At 45.8% G+C, this 16,140-nt stretch overlaps 1 protein-coding gene and 1 long non-coding RNA gene across 2 annotated transcripts in view; one reads left to right on the forward strand and one right to left on the reverse strand.

The window, feature by feature from the left end:
• Positions 1-15,122, reverse strand: LOC135319233 (uncharacterized). The gene is made up of 2 exons (XR_010377705.1): positions 14,940-15,122; positions 1-131 (listed from the first exon to the last, which is right to left on the reverse strand). It is a non-coding gene; the product is annotated as an uncharacterized LOC135319233 (long non-coding RNA).
• The window catches only part of RFC2 (replication factor C subunit 2), a 17,042-nt gene continuing 16,013 nt past the window's right edge, over positions 15,112-16,140 (forward strand). Inside the window, exon 1 of the mRNA XM_064478612.1 lies at positions 15,112-15,249. Coding sequence (XP_064334682.1) covers positions 15,143-15,249 — 107 coding nt within the window. The 5' untranslated portion in view covers positions 15,112-15,142. The remainder of the gene's footprint in view (positions 15,250-16,140) is intronic.

Below are 16,140 nucleotides of genomic sequence, written 5' to 3' on the forward strand. Positions count from 1 at the left end.
ATGATGTTGGACTGCTTTCCCAAGTGGTTGTACCAATTTACATTCTCACAGCAGAATGTAAGTTCCTTTTGTTCGGTATCCACAGTGACACTTTGTATTGTCAGGCCTTTTCATTTTTGCTGGTCTGGTTGCTGTAAAAAAAAAAAACAAAAAACAAAAAACAAAAATAAAAACAAACAAAACCTAGTTACAAGTGAGATTAGGCATCTCTCAGAAGTTCATGGTTCATATGAGTCTCCTCTTCTGTGAAACAGTTATCCATGCCATTTGTCCATTTTCTACTGAGTGGTTTGTCTTTTTTCGCAATGATTTGTAGGATTACTTACATATCCTGGACACTATTCCTTTACCAACTGGGAGAACTTCCAAGACCTCTCCAAGTTTGTGGCTTGTCATTTAACTCCATCAGGTCTGTGAATGGGCAGAGGTTTTCAATATGAATGTAATCAAATTTATCATCTTCTTCACTGTTTAAGTCTCTGGGGGGCTTGTTTAAATCAGAGCTTTTCAAGTTACTTTTTAGCAACATGGCTCTTTGTTCAGAAGAAGCCACGTGTGGATTCCAACACAGAATGTCCACCCTTTCCAGGGCCAATTCTTGAAGAAAATTTCTTGGGCAAAGGACCATAAATCAAAGACCTAATTGCCATAGAGGTTAACATTACACGTTTTTTAATGGTTAACAAAATAAACATGTAAATCTCAGTGTTTAAATAATTAAATCTTTACTGCATCAAGAACGAAACCCAGAAAGATAAAGAATAAAGAAGTCCAGATCAGCAATACATTCGCAACCTGGCCAGCTGCATGCCAGGCCTGGCTCCAGGATAGATGTCCAGATACAACTGAGTTCATTCACTTTACAAAATAATTCTTTGTTTTGCAAAGTAATTTCAGAATATTGGTGGAGGGAGGGTATAACTCAGTGGGAGAGCACGTGCTTAATACACACAAGGTCCTGGGTTCAATCCCCAGTACCTCCATCAAAATAAATAAGTAAATAAATAAACCGAATTACCTCTCCCAAAACAACAACAAAAAACCAAACAAAAGTAAATAAATAAAATATAAATAAAATATTTTTTAGAAAGAATATTGGTAAGTAAGCTCCGGTTATGCTTTTAAATTTTAGATTTTTTTTAAATCCATGTTTTCAGGGAAAGTAACTTAGTAAAGCTTAGTACTTGCTTGAAATAACAAATGTATAAATGACATAAAATCACAGTACTTCAGAATATTGTGGGACCCTAGAACATTTCAATCCAATGTCCTTGTTTTATGAAATAGGGGATTAAGAACTGTCTTCTGGGGATCTTGAGATGCAAGAAACCCACGGCAGGGCCTCCAGATGATGGAGAGTTGCCTGGAACTGGGAGGGAGGGCATGGTAAAGGAAGCCTCTCCCTGAAATGGGCTCCTCAGACCTAAATGGCTGCATGTTGGAGGTGAAACCGGTCCCGGCCTTTTGAGGGGTAGTGATCAGCTCAGCCTGGGACCTGAATCCAGGGACCAGTCCCCGTAGGTGTCTGACCTCCGGCCCCCTGGCTCTGTGCCAGGTGCCCTTGGGGCCTGGGCTTCTCACCTCCTTGGCCCTGCCAGCAGCAGCAGCGCCCCTAGGAGGCAGGTGAGGGGCCTTGCCAGCCCTACCTGGACTTTCCTAACACCTGGGTCATGTCCAGGCTGTCCGTTAAAATTTAAATACTGGCATTTGTCTCCCAGCTGGATGGCTCAGCCTCTGAGTGGCAAGTGGCTGGCGCTGGAGAGTGGCACTGCTGGAGGTGGTGGGGGTGGAGAGGGCACCGCCCCGTGGACCCTCCCAGCTTTTCAGCCTGGAGGCCCCAAACCAAAGAGACTGAAACTGGGAAAGAATCCCTGAATCCTGTTTCCCCAGGAAGCTCCCTCCCATGGATGCAGCCAGTTCTCTGTAATATTCCTTTCTGTTCCTTCCTACCATCCAACCAGACTGAGGCCACAAACATTTGGAGCCCCTCATCCCTGCTTCTTCATTTTGCCTCAGGTGGGAGGTCAGATGACACCTCGGAGCCAGGTCCAGGTACTTCCTGGGGAAGCAGACATAGAGGGGGTCTGGGTGTCTAGACAGAGGCTGCAGGGTGGGGACAGTATCACCTCCAGGGAGCAGCAGCCTCCCTTAGAAACCCGGTCCTGGCTGCCACTGACTGTGTGACCTTGGAGGACAACCTTCACTGCTCCGTGCCTCAGTTTCCCTCTCTGGGAGAGCATTTTCTCCAGGGCTCTTCACACAGCGCCTGGCACCACCGGGAGGCTGTAAGTACTCTGTATGGCCTCACGGAGTGGGGAGTGCCAGGGGCTTGTACCAGAGGCCCAGAAACCACAGGGCAGGGCTCCCCGGGAGAGAATGACTCCAGTGCGTTGCAAGGGTCCAGGCAGGCTCTGCAAACGCCCCCAAGGTTGACTCATTCCCCCACCGCCAGCCCTGACGTCCGTCCCCCATTCCCCCCACCCCGGCTGGGGGTGTCCCGGGCCCCTGCCTTTCCTTCCCTCCCCGCCCGCTGCTTCAGTCCAGATGTTGCTTCAGTCCAGATGTCACCCACCCTCTCCCCGACGTCCACCCCTCTGGGAGGGTAGATCCGGCCCAGGGCTGTTTGCAATCTTCAGCCCCTTTCCTTTCTCCTCTGAGCCCGGGACTCATTCGGGGAGATTCCCAGATGGTCCGTTTAAGCCAGGAATGCTTGACTTCCTGTTTTGTTTTCCATCAACAGTTCTAAACCAGAACTTTCTTTCTCACAAGAAGTATTTCCTCAGGTTACTAACATTGTCACCCCAATCCGAAAATGGGGGAAATTTGGGAGACTTTTTATTTGGATCCAAGTTAAAATTAAGGCCCGCCTAAGGAAGCGGTGAAGGCTTGAAGCCCTGGTCTGGTCCTGTGGCCTGGGGTTCAAATCCCCCTTTAGGCAATTGCTGGCTGCCTGACTTTGGCTAACCCACCAGGGCCTTGTTCAGGTCTCTCCTCATATAAAAAGGAGAAAAGGAGAAGGATTTCTTCGCTACAGACTTGTAGAGATTAAATAAAATGCTGCAGGAAGTGGCTTCTAGCTCAGAGCCTGGTGTAGGAAAAACACTCCATGTCCAAAGAAACGAAGCTTCTCCCCAGCCCAGTCCCAACTGAGGTTTTAGAGAGAAGTCGGAACTGAGAACAAAACCAAGCTAGACGCAAAATTCATGACGAGAAAGGCTGGTGTAGAAATTTTTTTAAAGAGAAGGCATCAGTGAAGGAGCATTAATAAAAAGACCTCACTTAGGCTAACAGATTGCTTATTTTTATGCTTGCCCTTAAACTGGCCAACTAACCTGACTGACTGGTTGCTGTTCACAGCTCCACGCCCGTTGTTAAAATGAAGCTATCTTTATCCAGTCTCTGCTTTATTCCAGTAATTGAAAGCAATAATCATATTTGGTTTCTGAGTCCTTCTCCAGGGAGAAGGTCACAGGACTGTAACCTTACAAAATAGCCTGAATTACCGAGAAGACCACACCTTGGGCACTTACAAGATAAAGAGATTTAAAGAGTGACAACCACTAGCCTCTATAGAATTGGTCACCTGGAGACACCATGAGGCCACTCTTGAGTCTTTCAAGAAGAAAATGATTCTGCTTTATTGTTTAAGCTGTGGCTGTATAATCACCCTGCCCCGTCCCCAAGATGGGTTCAAGTTGGGAAGGCACTAGTGTGAGTCCCTTTTGCCTGGCAATGTAATAAAGCTGTCTCTTTTCTTCTATGCTCTAAGACCATGTCTCTGAGTTTCAGTTCGGTTCTTCAGGGATGTGGCTGATCTTTTGGCAACATCAGAATGGTGAGGCAGAAAAATCTCTGAGGCTCAAAGCAGCAAGTCCAGACACCCACCTGAATCCATCTCTATAATTAAGGGAGAGCTTTGTGCCATTTCCCAGGACTTTCCACATCTTTGGAAGGAGCAAAGAATGTAAACAAAGAATGAAATATTCAACCAACCTATAAGGTCTCCAAGACTCATGAGGAAGTTTCTGTGGGTATTTAAAAAATATATATGTACTTCATACTGCCAGACAAAAGTAACCAATCTAAAAAGGCTACGTACTGTATAATTCCAACCATATGATACTCTGGAAAAACCAGGGTGAAAACAAGAAGATTAGTGGTTGCCTGGGACTGGGAGGGAGGGAAAGGGAGGAGATTGAATAGGTGGAGCACAGGTGATTTTTAGGCGCTGAACTGTTCACACTTTGGGGGGAAGGGAATTAGGTTGTTTGTTTGTTTGTTTGTATGTTTGTTTTTAAGCTAAGCATGTACTCTACCACTGAGCTATACACCCCTGGCCCCAGAAACTGTTCAGTTTGATGCTGTAATTGTGGATATATGACCTTATGCCTTTGTCAAAATCCATAAAACGAACATGAAGAATGAACCTTAGTGTAAACTATGGGCTTTAGTTAATAACAATGTTATCAATGTTGGTTCACTCATTATAATTAATGCACCACATTAGTGCAAGATGTTAATAATAGGGGAAGTTGTGTGCTGGGAGTAAGGATATAGGGAAATTCTCTGTACTATCTGCTTAATTTTCTGTAAATCTAAAACTGTTCTATAAAATACAGTATTAATTTTAAAATTCAAAATTGCGTACTTCCAGGACGTGTGATGCATTGGAAAGAACATTGGACCAGGTGACAGGGAACTGTGACAGATTATCACTGATGGCTAGCTGAATGGCCCTGGGCCCCTTGCCCTCTGAGCCTGGTACTTCATCTTTTAAATGAAGACATTGGGCTGGATTATCTCTAAACATCCCCTTCTGGCCATGAGATGCTGACTTTACTATACCATTTCTGAAGGATAAAGGAGGTGAAGTCTTGAGTTTCTCAGGGAACAGAACTATGAATAAAGCTCGGGGTATGTGTGCTGAAATTAGGTTAGTTCCAGAAAACCTCTGATAATAGAGAAAAAGCCAAATCTCCGGGCCCGGGTCACCTTGACTGGCCAATTCAAATTTCCTCTAAATACCACGCGGGAGGCGACAGCAACCGAAACATTAAACTGCCTCTGGTCCCTACCAGCTGGTGGGTTTTTTTTTTCCCCCTTCTTGGCTCGGCCTGGAAACTCATATTTTATTCATGAAAACTGAGGCCCTGGGAGGCCTCGGCATAAACAGGATGTAAATATTTGCGGGTGGTGGGGGAGAGGTGGTATTTGAGTGGAGACTGTCCAAAGTGGAGACCTCCAGGACAATGCTTACTTGGGACCCGCCCACCTCCGTCTCCTCTATAGGTTGCGAGTAGGGGCATGTGCAAGCTGTATCCCCTGATTGGAGACCGGGTTTGGGATTCCAGTGCCCTCCAAGTGAGTCCGGATGCTTCTTCACCTTCAGATACATCCCGTTCCCCTAGTCATTGGGTCCTTTCAACCCTTCTTCCTCAGTCTGAGACTTAGAATTGGCTTTCTGGCACTAGCGGAAGTGCCTGGCCTCCTCTCCAGCCCCTCAGGGCCCATTTTGCACCAGGGTATCCTTTGTCTCAGCTATATGGAGTTCCCCAAACTGTACCTTCTCATGATGCTGTCCTTTTGCTTACCCTGTTGCTGTGGACGCACCTCTGTGAGCTTCCACTGGTCTCTAAGACCCCCTCCAGACGTTTGTATGGACTACACTCCTTCCTGGAACCCAGGGCCGCCCCATCTCCTGGGGTCCCCCAGGAGAATAACTTCTGCTCAGCTATCAAGGCCTGGCCTGGGTGTCACTTCCTCCAAGGAACCGTCCCTGGTGCTCCCCATCCAAATCTGAGTTCAGAGCCCGCCCCCCCACCTCCCACCACCTGGGATTTCCCTTATTTTAGTACTTGGAATGCTGAGCCGAAAGCCTTACTCATCCATATCCCACACTCCTGTAGGGCCCAGACTCTTTGGTCCTGTTTGCTAAATAAATACTTGCTGAATAAATGAATGGATGGATGGATGGATGGATGAAGATGTGGATCAACTACCACTGTGTCGGTGGCCATCTCTGACTTGCTACCACCCCTCAGATGGAACCCTTCACTCCTGCACATCTGCTTCATGGGCATCAGACCCCACTCTTTCGTTTCTTGTTAGTCTCCTCACCCCCTCACCCCACAGCCTGCGCAGCGCATCCCTGCACCTAGGACACTTCCTGGAGCATAATAAATTTCAATCTTGGTGGAATCTCCTAGGGTATAAAGAGCTTTCAAAGTTTCACTCTGCACCCAATGGCCTCAGGTATGAGAAAAACATTTCCATCTGATGAGACACATCCCTCTTGGAATCCACACCCTTGGGGCCTCACAAAGAATGCGGTGTGTGTGTGTGTGTGTGCATGAGTGGGCATGCTGGGACTAAGCTCTGTTTAAAATGTTCATGATGCCTTCTTCAGATGAGACCCACGCTTGGCTATTTCTGGGATTAGGGGAAACATAAAATACACCCCCAAAATTGGAGCATCAGCCAGCAAGATTGCACCCAGGTGAACATTCGCAGTGGAGGTGGTATTGAAATGGTGGGCATGACCTTGCATTGAGAAATAACGTCCTGGGTCCTGGGGAGACTGCTGTTGAAAGAAATGTCAAACTGCTTAGGTGAGGTTTTTAAAATGCAGTTAATCAACCCCTGACTGATCCTACAGGGACACACAGTTTTTTTCAGTATGGGACTTCTTAGCTTAAAGTGGGCTTCCTGATCTGGCAGTTCAAATATCCCAAGCCACAGTGTGCAATGAGAAGCAAAAAAAAAAAACCAAACGAAAAATCAACTCCCCCCTCCCCCACACCGCAGATCAGCCTGAAGAGCCTGCTGGCTGAGGCCCCACAACCCGCCTCACTCTGCTGTCCCTGCACTTATCCAAGCCTTAGCAGAGGGTCAGGCCTGCTGCCTGCCCAGGCCTCCAGACCTCCTGCATCAGGACCCCTCGGATGGGTCTGGGCCTGTACATTGGTGTAAAACTCTCCAGGTTCTCTGCAGCCATGCTTGAGCAAAAACATGCTCTCTTGTCTCTCACCCTCGTAAGGTTAAAATGCAGTAATTTTAACAGTATTGGTGGAGGGATTCCTGAGACCCTGTACCTCTAACCTGCTCCCGCCCAGTGCTGTTGCTGCTGGTCCCTGGACCCCACCTAAATTGGCAAGACTTTAGACAGGTGAATTTTCACTTGAAATAAGAGCTTTAGGACACAAGTAACTCTTGTTGTAGAAGATTAAAACTAACAGAAGTCCACGAGAGAAAGATTTCCTTCTCCACTTTACCAGCACCCACTCTGCACCGATGTCCTCCCCAGAGAGAAACCCAGATAACATTCGTTGTTCCAGGTAGAGATACAGTTTCTTTTAAAATACATTAGATTATGTATTTCTTGTGACTTTTTTTTTTTGGCATGGAGATCTCTCCCTTTCAGCATACACAAATGGCCTTCATTTTATAGCGACCGCATAACATGAATACACCATAATTTTCCTACCCATTCCCCTACAGACGGACATTTCTATCATTTCCTGTTCTCCCCTGTTCTAAACCACAGCAATGATTATTCTAGTATATGTGTCTTTGCACACATGTGTGAGCATTTCCTTAAGACAAGTTTCTAGAAGCAAAGAATGTATAGTTCTAAAACATTGCTAGAAACTGACAAGTTGCTCTCCAAAAGGGCTTTATGATTTGCACAGAACAGAGAAATGGACAGACAAGTCACAGAAGACGAAATGTAAAAGGTCAACACACCTTTAAATGAGCTTATCAAGAAAATGAAAAAAATTAAAACAGCAATTATATACACATGTTATAGTTTACATATAATATGTAGGCTACATGTAACATGTATGTGTACATAAGTTTACACACCAGATGGGCAGACAAACAAAAACATTCTCATCTCTCATGTGCATCACGTTAAAATGTAGGAATTTTAACATTATTGGTGGAGGGATCACTGGACATAACTGGGTTGAACTTCATGCTTTGGTCCCCTGTCCACTAATGGACTGAGAGGTAGCCGCAGGGAGGCCTGGGCAGACATGCTGACTGAGAAGAGGAAGAAAGGAGAGCTTGGATGAATAAACAAACAGAACAAAATCAGAAGTAAAAAACCCAAGCAGCTTAACGACCCCACAGCCCTGGGGTCATCCCCCAGCCCTGAGCACAGCACACAAGTAACGCAGCCCCTATAGGGAAGCCCTAAGTTAGCATCAGGAGGCATTTCACACGATTTTAAGAAGGCAAGAAAGTGTGTAAAGAAGTTTTCAAAGTTTCCCAATTGTTAAAATTAAACAAAATAGTTAAAACGAAAAACTCTGCACACAGAGGGCACTGAACGGGAACCGCACTTTTGCAGACTTGCTGGTTCTCTGGGAGGGTCATTAAAGGATGAGATTTGCTTAAAGCAGGGCAGGCTCTGAAATCACCAGCCCACCCACTCTAAAACACCACCTTGTGAGGAAAAATGAAGGCCTCTTAAAAGGTGCATCTTAGGGTCATATGCAGGCATTTTCCCCCACCCCTCAAAATGTATGTCTGGGGGGACAGGACCCAAGCTCTTCTGCTGAGGGGTGTAGACATTTAAAAATCCAGTGTCCTCTCTGGACACGTTTGCTCAGGAGTGTTGGGTTTAAGCTTGAGCTGTGCTTCTTTTTAAGGCCTAGCTCGCAGGTCATCCCCCTGTCGGGCCTGGGCCACTCCCGCTACCAGTGACAAGTTCGTCCCTGTGCTCTCCAGATGTCACTAGGACACCTGCCAGGACCTTCAGACCACAAACTTCTCATCGAACTCATCTGCATTTTCCACTATGGTCAGAACAGGGCTCCCAGCTCAGTGCTCACACAGGGCTAGTCCTTTATGGACTGACTATGTGAGTCACATGGTCACGTCCAGGCCCCATAGCTAGAGCTGTCCTAGTCTAATGGGCTGCCTTCTCTGAAATGCCAGAGGAGAGAGCTGGCTGGAGGTCACCCTGTGACATGGTTAACTGGAATGACAGGAGCAGGTCACACTCAAGAGACACCAGGTTCAGGGAGAGACTCTGGGAGAGGCAGAGACAGGAGGGGATGGAGGGCCTTCCAGGTGGCTGGTGTGCCTTCTCTGTGGCCTCCTCTGTGAACATAGGGACTTAACTGCAGGCCATCAATGCCCCCAGGAAACTCCTGGAGAGGCCACGATGTCCTCAGAGAGGCTGACTGAATCTAATTGGCCCTCGGTTTTCTCATCTGTAGTAATAATAGTTGTTGAGCATTGAATAGCAGTTACAAAAATAACCTCCTGGTACTGCCGGTAGGAGTGAACGCTGGTACAATGCTCCGGGACACAGTGACAACCCCCAGGGGAAATGTGGGTTTTCTGATGGGCCCTGAGACAACTTTCGTGCATTGAAAAGTTTATCTGAAAAGTTGCTTAAGTTTTTTTTTTACTTGTGAAATTGACAAATCTGAAAAACCTCATTCTTCTTTAGGCTTTCAAGTTCACTTTACAAATCTTATTTTCCTTTTTATAACTGGAGATAACTTTGATAATAACTTTTAAAGGTCTTTTTACATGAAATATATTTAAATTCTTTTAAACATTTTAAACTACATTTATAAATTTAATGTATTTGAGTCCCTTTTTAAGTATCTCAGTTATCTGACAAATCTTCCAAGTACTTAAATATAGCTTATAAATCTAGTAAGTTAAACTTGCAATATGTTGAGTCTCGAGTTCTCTTAAATATCCTAATACTATTTATAAATTTAGTAAGATTTCAACTTAAAATCACAAGTTTAACTTAAATCAATTTTACCTTTTAAATTAGAGTCATAAAGTTCCCCTGTTAGACACTAGTATGCCAAATTATCTTGAGTATTTCAAATCCTTAAAATATCAAATATGTAACAATTATGTACCAGTGCTACAGAAAAATAGGAATGTAAAATTTTCATGTACTTCATCATGTCCGTACTTCTGAAACTCCCTGGGATTATTCATTCATTCAAAATCTATTTGTCAATATCTGCCAAGCCCTGTTCAAGGCACCGGCAACAGCAGTGACAGACAGAGAAAATTTTTGCTGTCATAAAACATTCTAATGGGGCTGCACACACAATATATACACAATACATATTTATCAGCAAGAGCTGTATTATAGAGAAAAAAGAAAGCAGGGTAGGGAGGAAAGGAATTGGTGGGAGGAGGGAAGCTGGGAAGCCTCAGTGTGTTGATGATGTCTAGAGCAGAGACCAGAATGAGGCAAGGAAGCAAGCCATGTGGACGACTGAGGGAACTGCAAGTGCAAAGGTCCCGAGGTGCATGTGCTTCGCCCTTTTCATCTAGAGGAAGGAGGCCCATGTATCTGGAATAGAGTATATGGGGAATTGGTAGAAAGGGAGATCAGAGAGATGGCTGCATGGACATAAGACATATGGGGCCCTGCAGGGCTTGGGTTTTTACTCTACTTTGACCCTGAATATTCTGTGAGGATTTATCTGGAGACCTCCAGAAAGTCATTCTAATGACCCTTATTAAATTGAAGATGCCCCTACCTATGACTCAGCAGCTCATTTCCAGGTATCTACCCTAGAGAAACTGTTTCAGAAACACAATGGAATACTCTAACGCAGAAAAGAAATTAATTCATGCAGTAAGTTTTAGTGAGCACCTACTCTGTGCCAGGCAGTGAACAAAGAGGAAACAATTCCACTCTCACAGAGTTTACATCCTAGAAGAGGAGACAGACCTATATAGATAAATCTCAAAAACATAATGCTAAGTGAAAAAAAAATTGCAAAGTTATACTCAGAATGATTCAATTTATGGAAAATGAGAAAGCCCACCAAACAACAGTACATCATGTTAATAGAGGATTCATGTCTCATCCAAGTACAAAAGCACATCAAACATTGAGGTCCTGGGCTCAGACCACCCAGTCTAGCTCCAGACTCTACCCACTCCTCACCAAGAGACCTCGGGGGACAGAGCATGACCTCTCCCTCTGTGCCTCAGTTTCCTCCTCTGTAAAAGAGGGGTGGAAAAGGCAAGAGAAGAGAACAGGGTAGAGAGCTTTGCAGTATCTATGAGACTTTATTTCTTTTTTTTTAAAAAAAGGAGACAAAAATTTCATACCTGTCTTGGTGGGGAGTACATGAACATTGATATCATTTTCAGTATATTTGAAATATTTTACAATTTAAAATTTAGCGAAGAGATCACAAAAACAAAAAACACACATTACTGCACGCATTTCCTCCACATGCACCCTTGCCTCCCTCCAGATCACCTGCCACGTGGCAACCAGAATGAGCTAAACATAAACTGGGTCGTGTGGCTTTTACCCGACCTCCTCCGGGGGCTCACTGCTCTAGTGCTGTGCAGTCTGGCCCCCGCAGGCCTCATTTCTCCCCAGCCCGATGCCCACTCATCCCAGATCATCCCAGATCGATCAGCTGCTCTTGTGTCAATCACTCATCCCCTCAGGACAAATGGAGCACCTACCCTGGGCCGGCACTGCAGGAAGTGGGAGACAAAGGTGACCAGGACCAACAGTTCCTGCTCTTAAAGAGCTGTCATTTTAGAGGGTGGGAAACAAACAATAAACAAGCCAACATATCCAGGTAATTGTGGGTAAGTACAATAAAGACATAAACAGGGTGATAGGAAAGACAGCAATGGGAGAGAAGGAAGGTGTTACGAGGTGCCTTCCAGGCAAAGGCAACAGATGGTTCAGATCTCAGATTCAGGGTTCAGATCTCAGGTCAAACGCCCCCTGCCCAGCAAAGCCCTTCCTGACCTCCCGGGTGGGGTGGTACCCTATGGCTGATATCCTAACAAAGAATCAGCGCATTTTCTAACCCATCATAGTTATAATTAAGTAAACCGATTGGCAGCGGCTTGCTGTCTCTTAACTCCCCTACAGTGTAAGCTCCTTAGGGGTGGACGCTTGCCCTGTTCACGCATCCACTGCCTGCAACCGTGGCTGTAGGCTCTCAATCAATATCATTAGACAGAAGCTAAGAGTCAGGCTAAATGGTTTCCACCAGCTTCCAAATCTCACAAATCTAATCAGAGCGATTCCCAAGGACAATTGTTACCCAAATGAAGATCCTTATACTGTAGATATGTTTAGGATATATGCTTTTTCATTACATAATGAGCCTTTTCATATTGAAAATGCTAATGAGAATGTTAGAAAAACTCCACTGGTGATGGAAGGCTATAGTGTCTGAGAGTAAACAATTATCTCAGTGATAGTATCACCATTTAAAAAAAACAGCTAAAATTCATAAAGAAATCCACTGGGAAACAACAAATGAATTTTTAATACTTCAATGTAAAGAAGGCTCAACACTCTGGGCTAGTGGAGGCTGTGAGTGGGTAGAAAGCAGGAGTATCTGGCAGTCCTGGTCTTGAGTGCCACCAGATTTCCAACGCCCTGCCCTGCAATGTCACATGGGAAGCCGGCTATACTTTAATAGTCAAAGTCAAGATGTCATGTCAACCGACATTTGCTGCCTGTCCCATTGGGTAAATCTGACTGGAAGCCTCTGGCTTTAGGTAAAGGATTTTGTTTTCAGTTTTCTCTCTTTTCCACATCTTCCCTCTTTTCTATGCGTAAGTGCCCTCTTGTGATAAAAGAGTCTGGGAGCTTAGCCTAGATGTAATTTAATTTTCCTAGGATTTCACAGATTTGTTAGGAGAGAAGTGGGGGATTCACTTGGACCCCCGAGCACTTTCACAAGCACCTGTGGTCTCCCCCAGCACTCTCTGGACCCCAATGTGGCAGCTATGTGGCCCTAGGGGAGTGGCTGGAGCTTTTAAGCTCCAAGCTTTGTCTGGGCCCAAGTCCAACAAATCACAGAAAGCTCAGTCTAGAGAAAAGAAAAATGTCCTGATGGTGCAATTCTGCCCCAAAGGTCACCTCCTTCTGATTCTCCTGGCATTTCAAGCACACAGTGAAAAGTGGGCTCCTGGGAGCACCAACAGGCCTCTTGTAGAGTGGGGTTTTCGGAGAACCAGAAGAGGGAAGGAATTACACACTATTTTCTGCATTTATGGAAAATGTTTAGTTTCTAAACTGTGTGTGTGGTGGGACATCTGTGTGTGTATGTGATAGCTGACTATAAGGAAAATATGAATATTACCGCACAGGAACAATCCCAAGGGAAAACCACAAAGAGAGATTTCAAGAAAAGTTTATACTCCAAGAAAATTTGTATTTTCTCCTCCAGAGAAATGAAGGACCTGTGAATGGTGATTCTAAAAATATACAGGATAGCTGCATTAGTTTAAAAGGGCATGGAAGAGATACAGCCAACTTCAAGCACTCTTTCCCCACAAATCAATATAAAAGGGGAGAAGAAAAACACTGAGTTAGATTCGAACCTGGAGACTTGAATAATTACCGTGAATAAAACAAACTGCTTCGAAATCTGATTCATTTGAGGCTCCTGCCCAGCTGGCAATAACTTGAAAAGAATGAGGAAGTACATGTTTTCATCGCATCACCTAGAAGACAACTGCAAATTGTGCCCACTGCCTCAAACTTGGAAGCCTGGCTGCCTACCTGGAATAAGCAATTGGCACACACCAGTTCAAATGAAATAAACCTTCAGGCTGGGAAGAAGAAACACAGAATTTACACGTGAAAGACGAACAGAACAGCAATATTGTCTTCCCCAATAAATTTCCATTATGGGCAGGGTTTCTTGGGGGAAAGAAAACTGAAAGATAAGGATAAAAAGAGAAAACAATTACCTGCAATATGGATTCTGGAGCCCATATTTATTTGAGTGACTAATCAATTGCCTAGAAGACAAGGTCTTCTCTCTGTAATATACACAGATTTTTTTTTTTTATGGGCAGATGCCTGCATTCTTTAAGGTTCTGGGCACAAATATATACAGATTTTAACTGATGATAGAAGGGAAAACAGCCATGGGGCTTTAATCAGTTCTCTGATAAAAGCAACCCAGTTTCTCATAGCTGACCCAAGCTTTTCTGGAAACAAAGACTCCCACTGTTCATTAAAGATACTAAAATTGAACATGTACAGAGCACCAGGCCTTGTGCTAAGCAACAGGGAGAGAGATAAAGTGGTCCCAACCCTAACCTTTGATTCAGACATTAAAGGCAGATTTTATCCCTAAGTTATGATGCAATACAGTAAGACCAATAAAACAGAATTTTATATGAACTGTTTTGGCAACATGGTGGGTAATGAATCCTGGCTTCACCGCTTACAACTCAAATGACAATGGACAAATTATTTATTCATCCTCAAGCCCATTTCTTCATCTTAAAATTAGGTTAATGAGTATCCACCTCGGGTCTAGGGCATAGTATAGTAAATACAATCACTATTCATTATTTTTATTATTTGTTATTATCATGACAGTTAGTCTGTGGGAGGAATGATTAGTTCAACAGTAGAAAACCAGCCCAAAAGAACGCTCAAGACACTTGTGAATATGCAATACCTATTTATCTGGAATGAAATTGAGTCATATCTCATGGAGGGTCAGTTTCCTCCATTTGGTAGCATTGTGAGAATTTCCAGGTTGCACCCAATGGGAGCCCACCCAATGGGAGCTGGTGTTACGCATGGGGACATTCTGAGCAATCGGAAAAATTGGGCACTGGCAGGTCCCCGACGTCGGCTCCGGCCTTCTGCCGCCCAGGACTGCAGGACGTTAGTCCCCGTCCGTGTCCGCCCCCGGGTCCTGCATTTGAGAGGAATGCCCACAGGCCCCATCTCCTCCCTGCATCAGGCAGGATGATCCTACCCTGCCAGGCCTGCCGGGAGCGCCGCCCCACCTGAGCGCAGCGGTTCCCGACGGGCCACGCGGCGAAGGCCTCCCAGACAAATCACACAGACGAAAACCTCCGAACGTCCCTTCTTAGAGAGACAAGGCTTCTTGGAAGACGGTGCGGTCGGGTCTAGCCCTCCTGGCACTCACCAGGTCGGACGCCAGGTCTCCCATAGCAACTGCAGCCTCTAGCAACGGGCGCCCCCTCCAGGCCGGTGCTCTCTGCGCAGGCGCGGAAAGGGACGGACGCAAGGCTTCCGCTCGCGCCCGGCAACCCTCGGGAACTAGGGGTGGAGCCTGCGTGATGGCGTTATGGGGCGGGGCCTCGGGGGGCGGGAAGAGGCGGCGGGAATATGGAGGCGCAGGAGAGTGGCAGTGGAGCCGCAGAGCGCGGGGCCCAGGACCCTGCCTCAGCCTCCAGCAAGGCTCCCGGCAGCGCCAGCCACTACGAGCTGCCGTGGTGAGGGCCCATGCCATCAATGATGGGTGCTCTGGACATGTGGGTGGGCGAGTGGCGGGCCGTGTCTCGGGGGAATCCGGGGGCGGGAGCTCATTTGGGGAGCACCGGAGCAGAGCAGCAGGCCCTGGGGTGGTGTCGAGTAGATTATTATTTGAAGAAGTCAAGGGATGTGGTCTCGCTGAGCCCACCTGGGGTGGAGTGGCCAGTCTGAACGCTGGAAGCAGGGTCTTGGTCAGAACTAAGCTAATTGTGAAAATAGCCGCCCCCTACGACCACCCACTCTGCACCAGGCGCTGTGCCAGCGGAGATTCTCATGGTTACTCGGCGCCGAGTTTCAGACGCAGGTTCAGAATCGGGATGGTGTGCAGAAGGCACCCGTGGCTTGCTCACTTTAACTAGCAGCATCTTGGGTAGCTGGGAGGAAATGGTGACTTGGGAAGGCACAGGTGTGTTGGCGTGCTCTCTGCTTGGGTCCCACGCCCTGTGCGCACCTCTCAAAACTCTCCACTGGGCGTGGTAATGGTTTTCTCCCTGCCCGCTGTGTATTCCTCTCTTCAGCCCACCCCTCTTCTTGGCGAGAGCAGATACCTAAAAGAACGGCAGTGTAGCTTATTGGAATATCTGTAGCTGCGCTGTCCAGCCCCCAGCCACCAGGCACATGAATTTATTGAGGGCTAGAAATGATGCTAGTCCGGACTGAGATGGGCTGTTAAGTGTACAGTATATACCGGATTTCCAGGACTTAGTTAAAAAAATCCCATTAGTAATTTTTATATTGATGACATGTTGAAAATTATATTTTTAACATGTTGAGTTCTATAAATTACATTAGTAAAATTAACTTTTTCTTTTTACCTTTTGAAATGTGGCTACCAGAAAGTTTAAAATCAC

This window comes from Camelus dromedarius, chromosome 24, assembly GCF_036321535.1.
Source record: "Camelus dromedarius isolate mCamDro1 chromosome 24, mCamDro1.pat, whole genome shotgun sequence".
Classification (NCBI taxonomy): Eukaryota; Metazoa; Chordata; class Mammalia; order Artiodactyla; family Camelidae; genus Camelus; species Camelus dromedarius.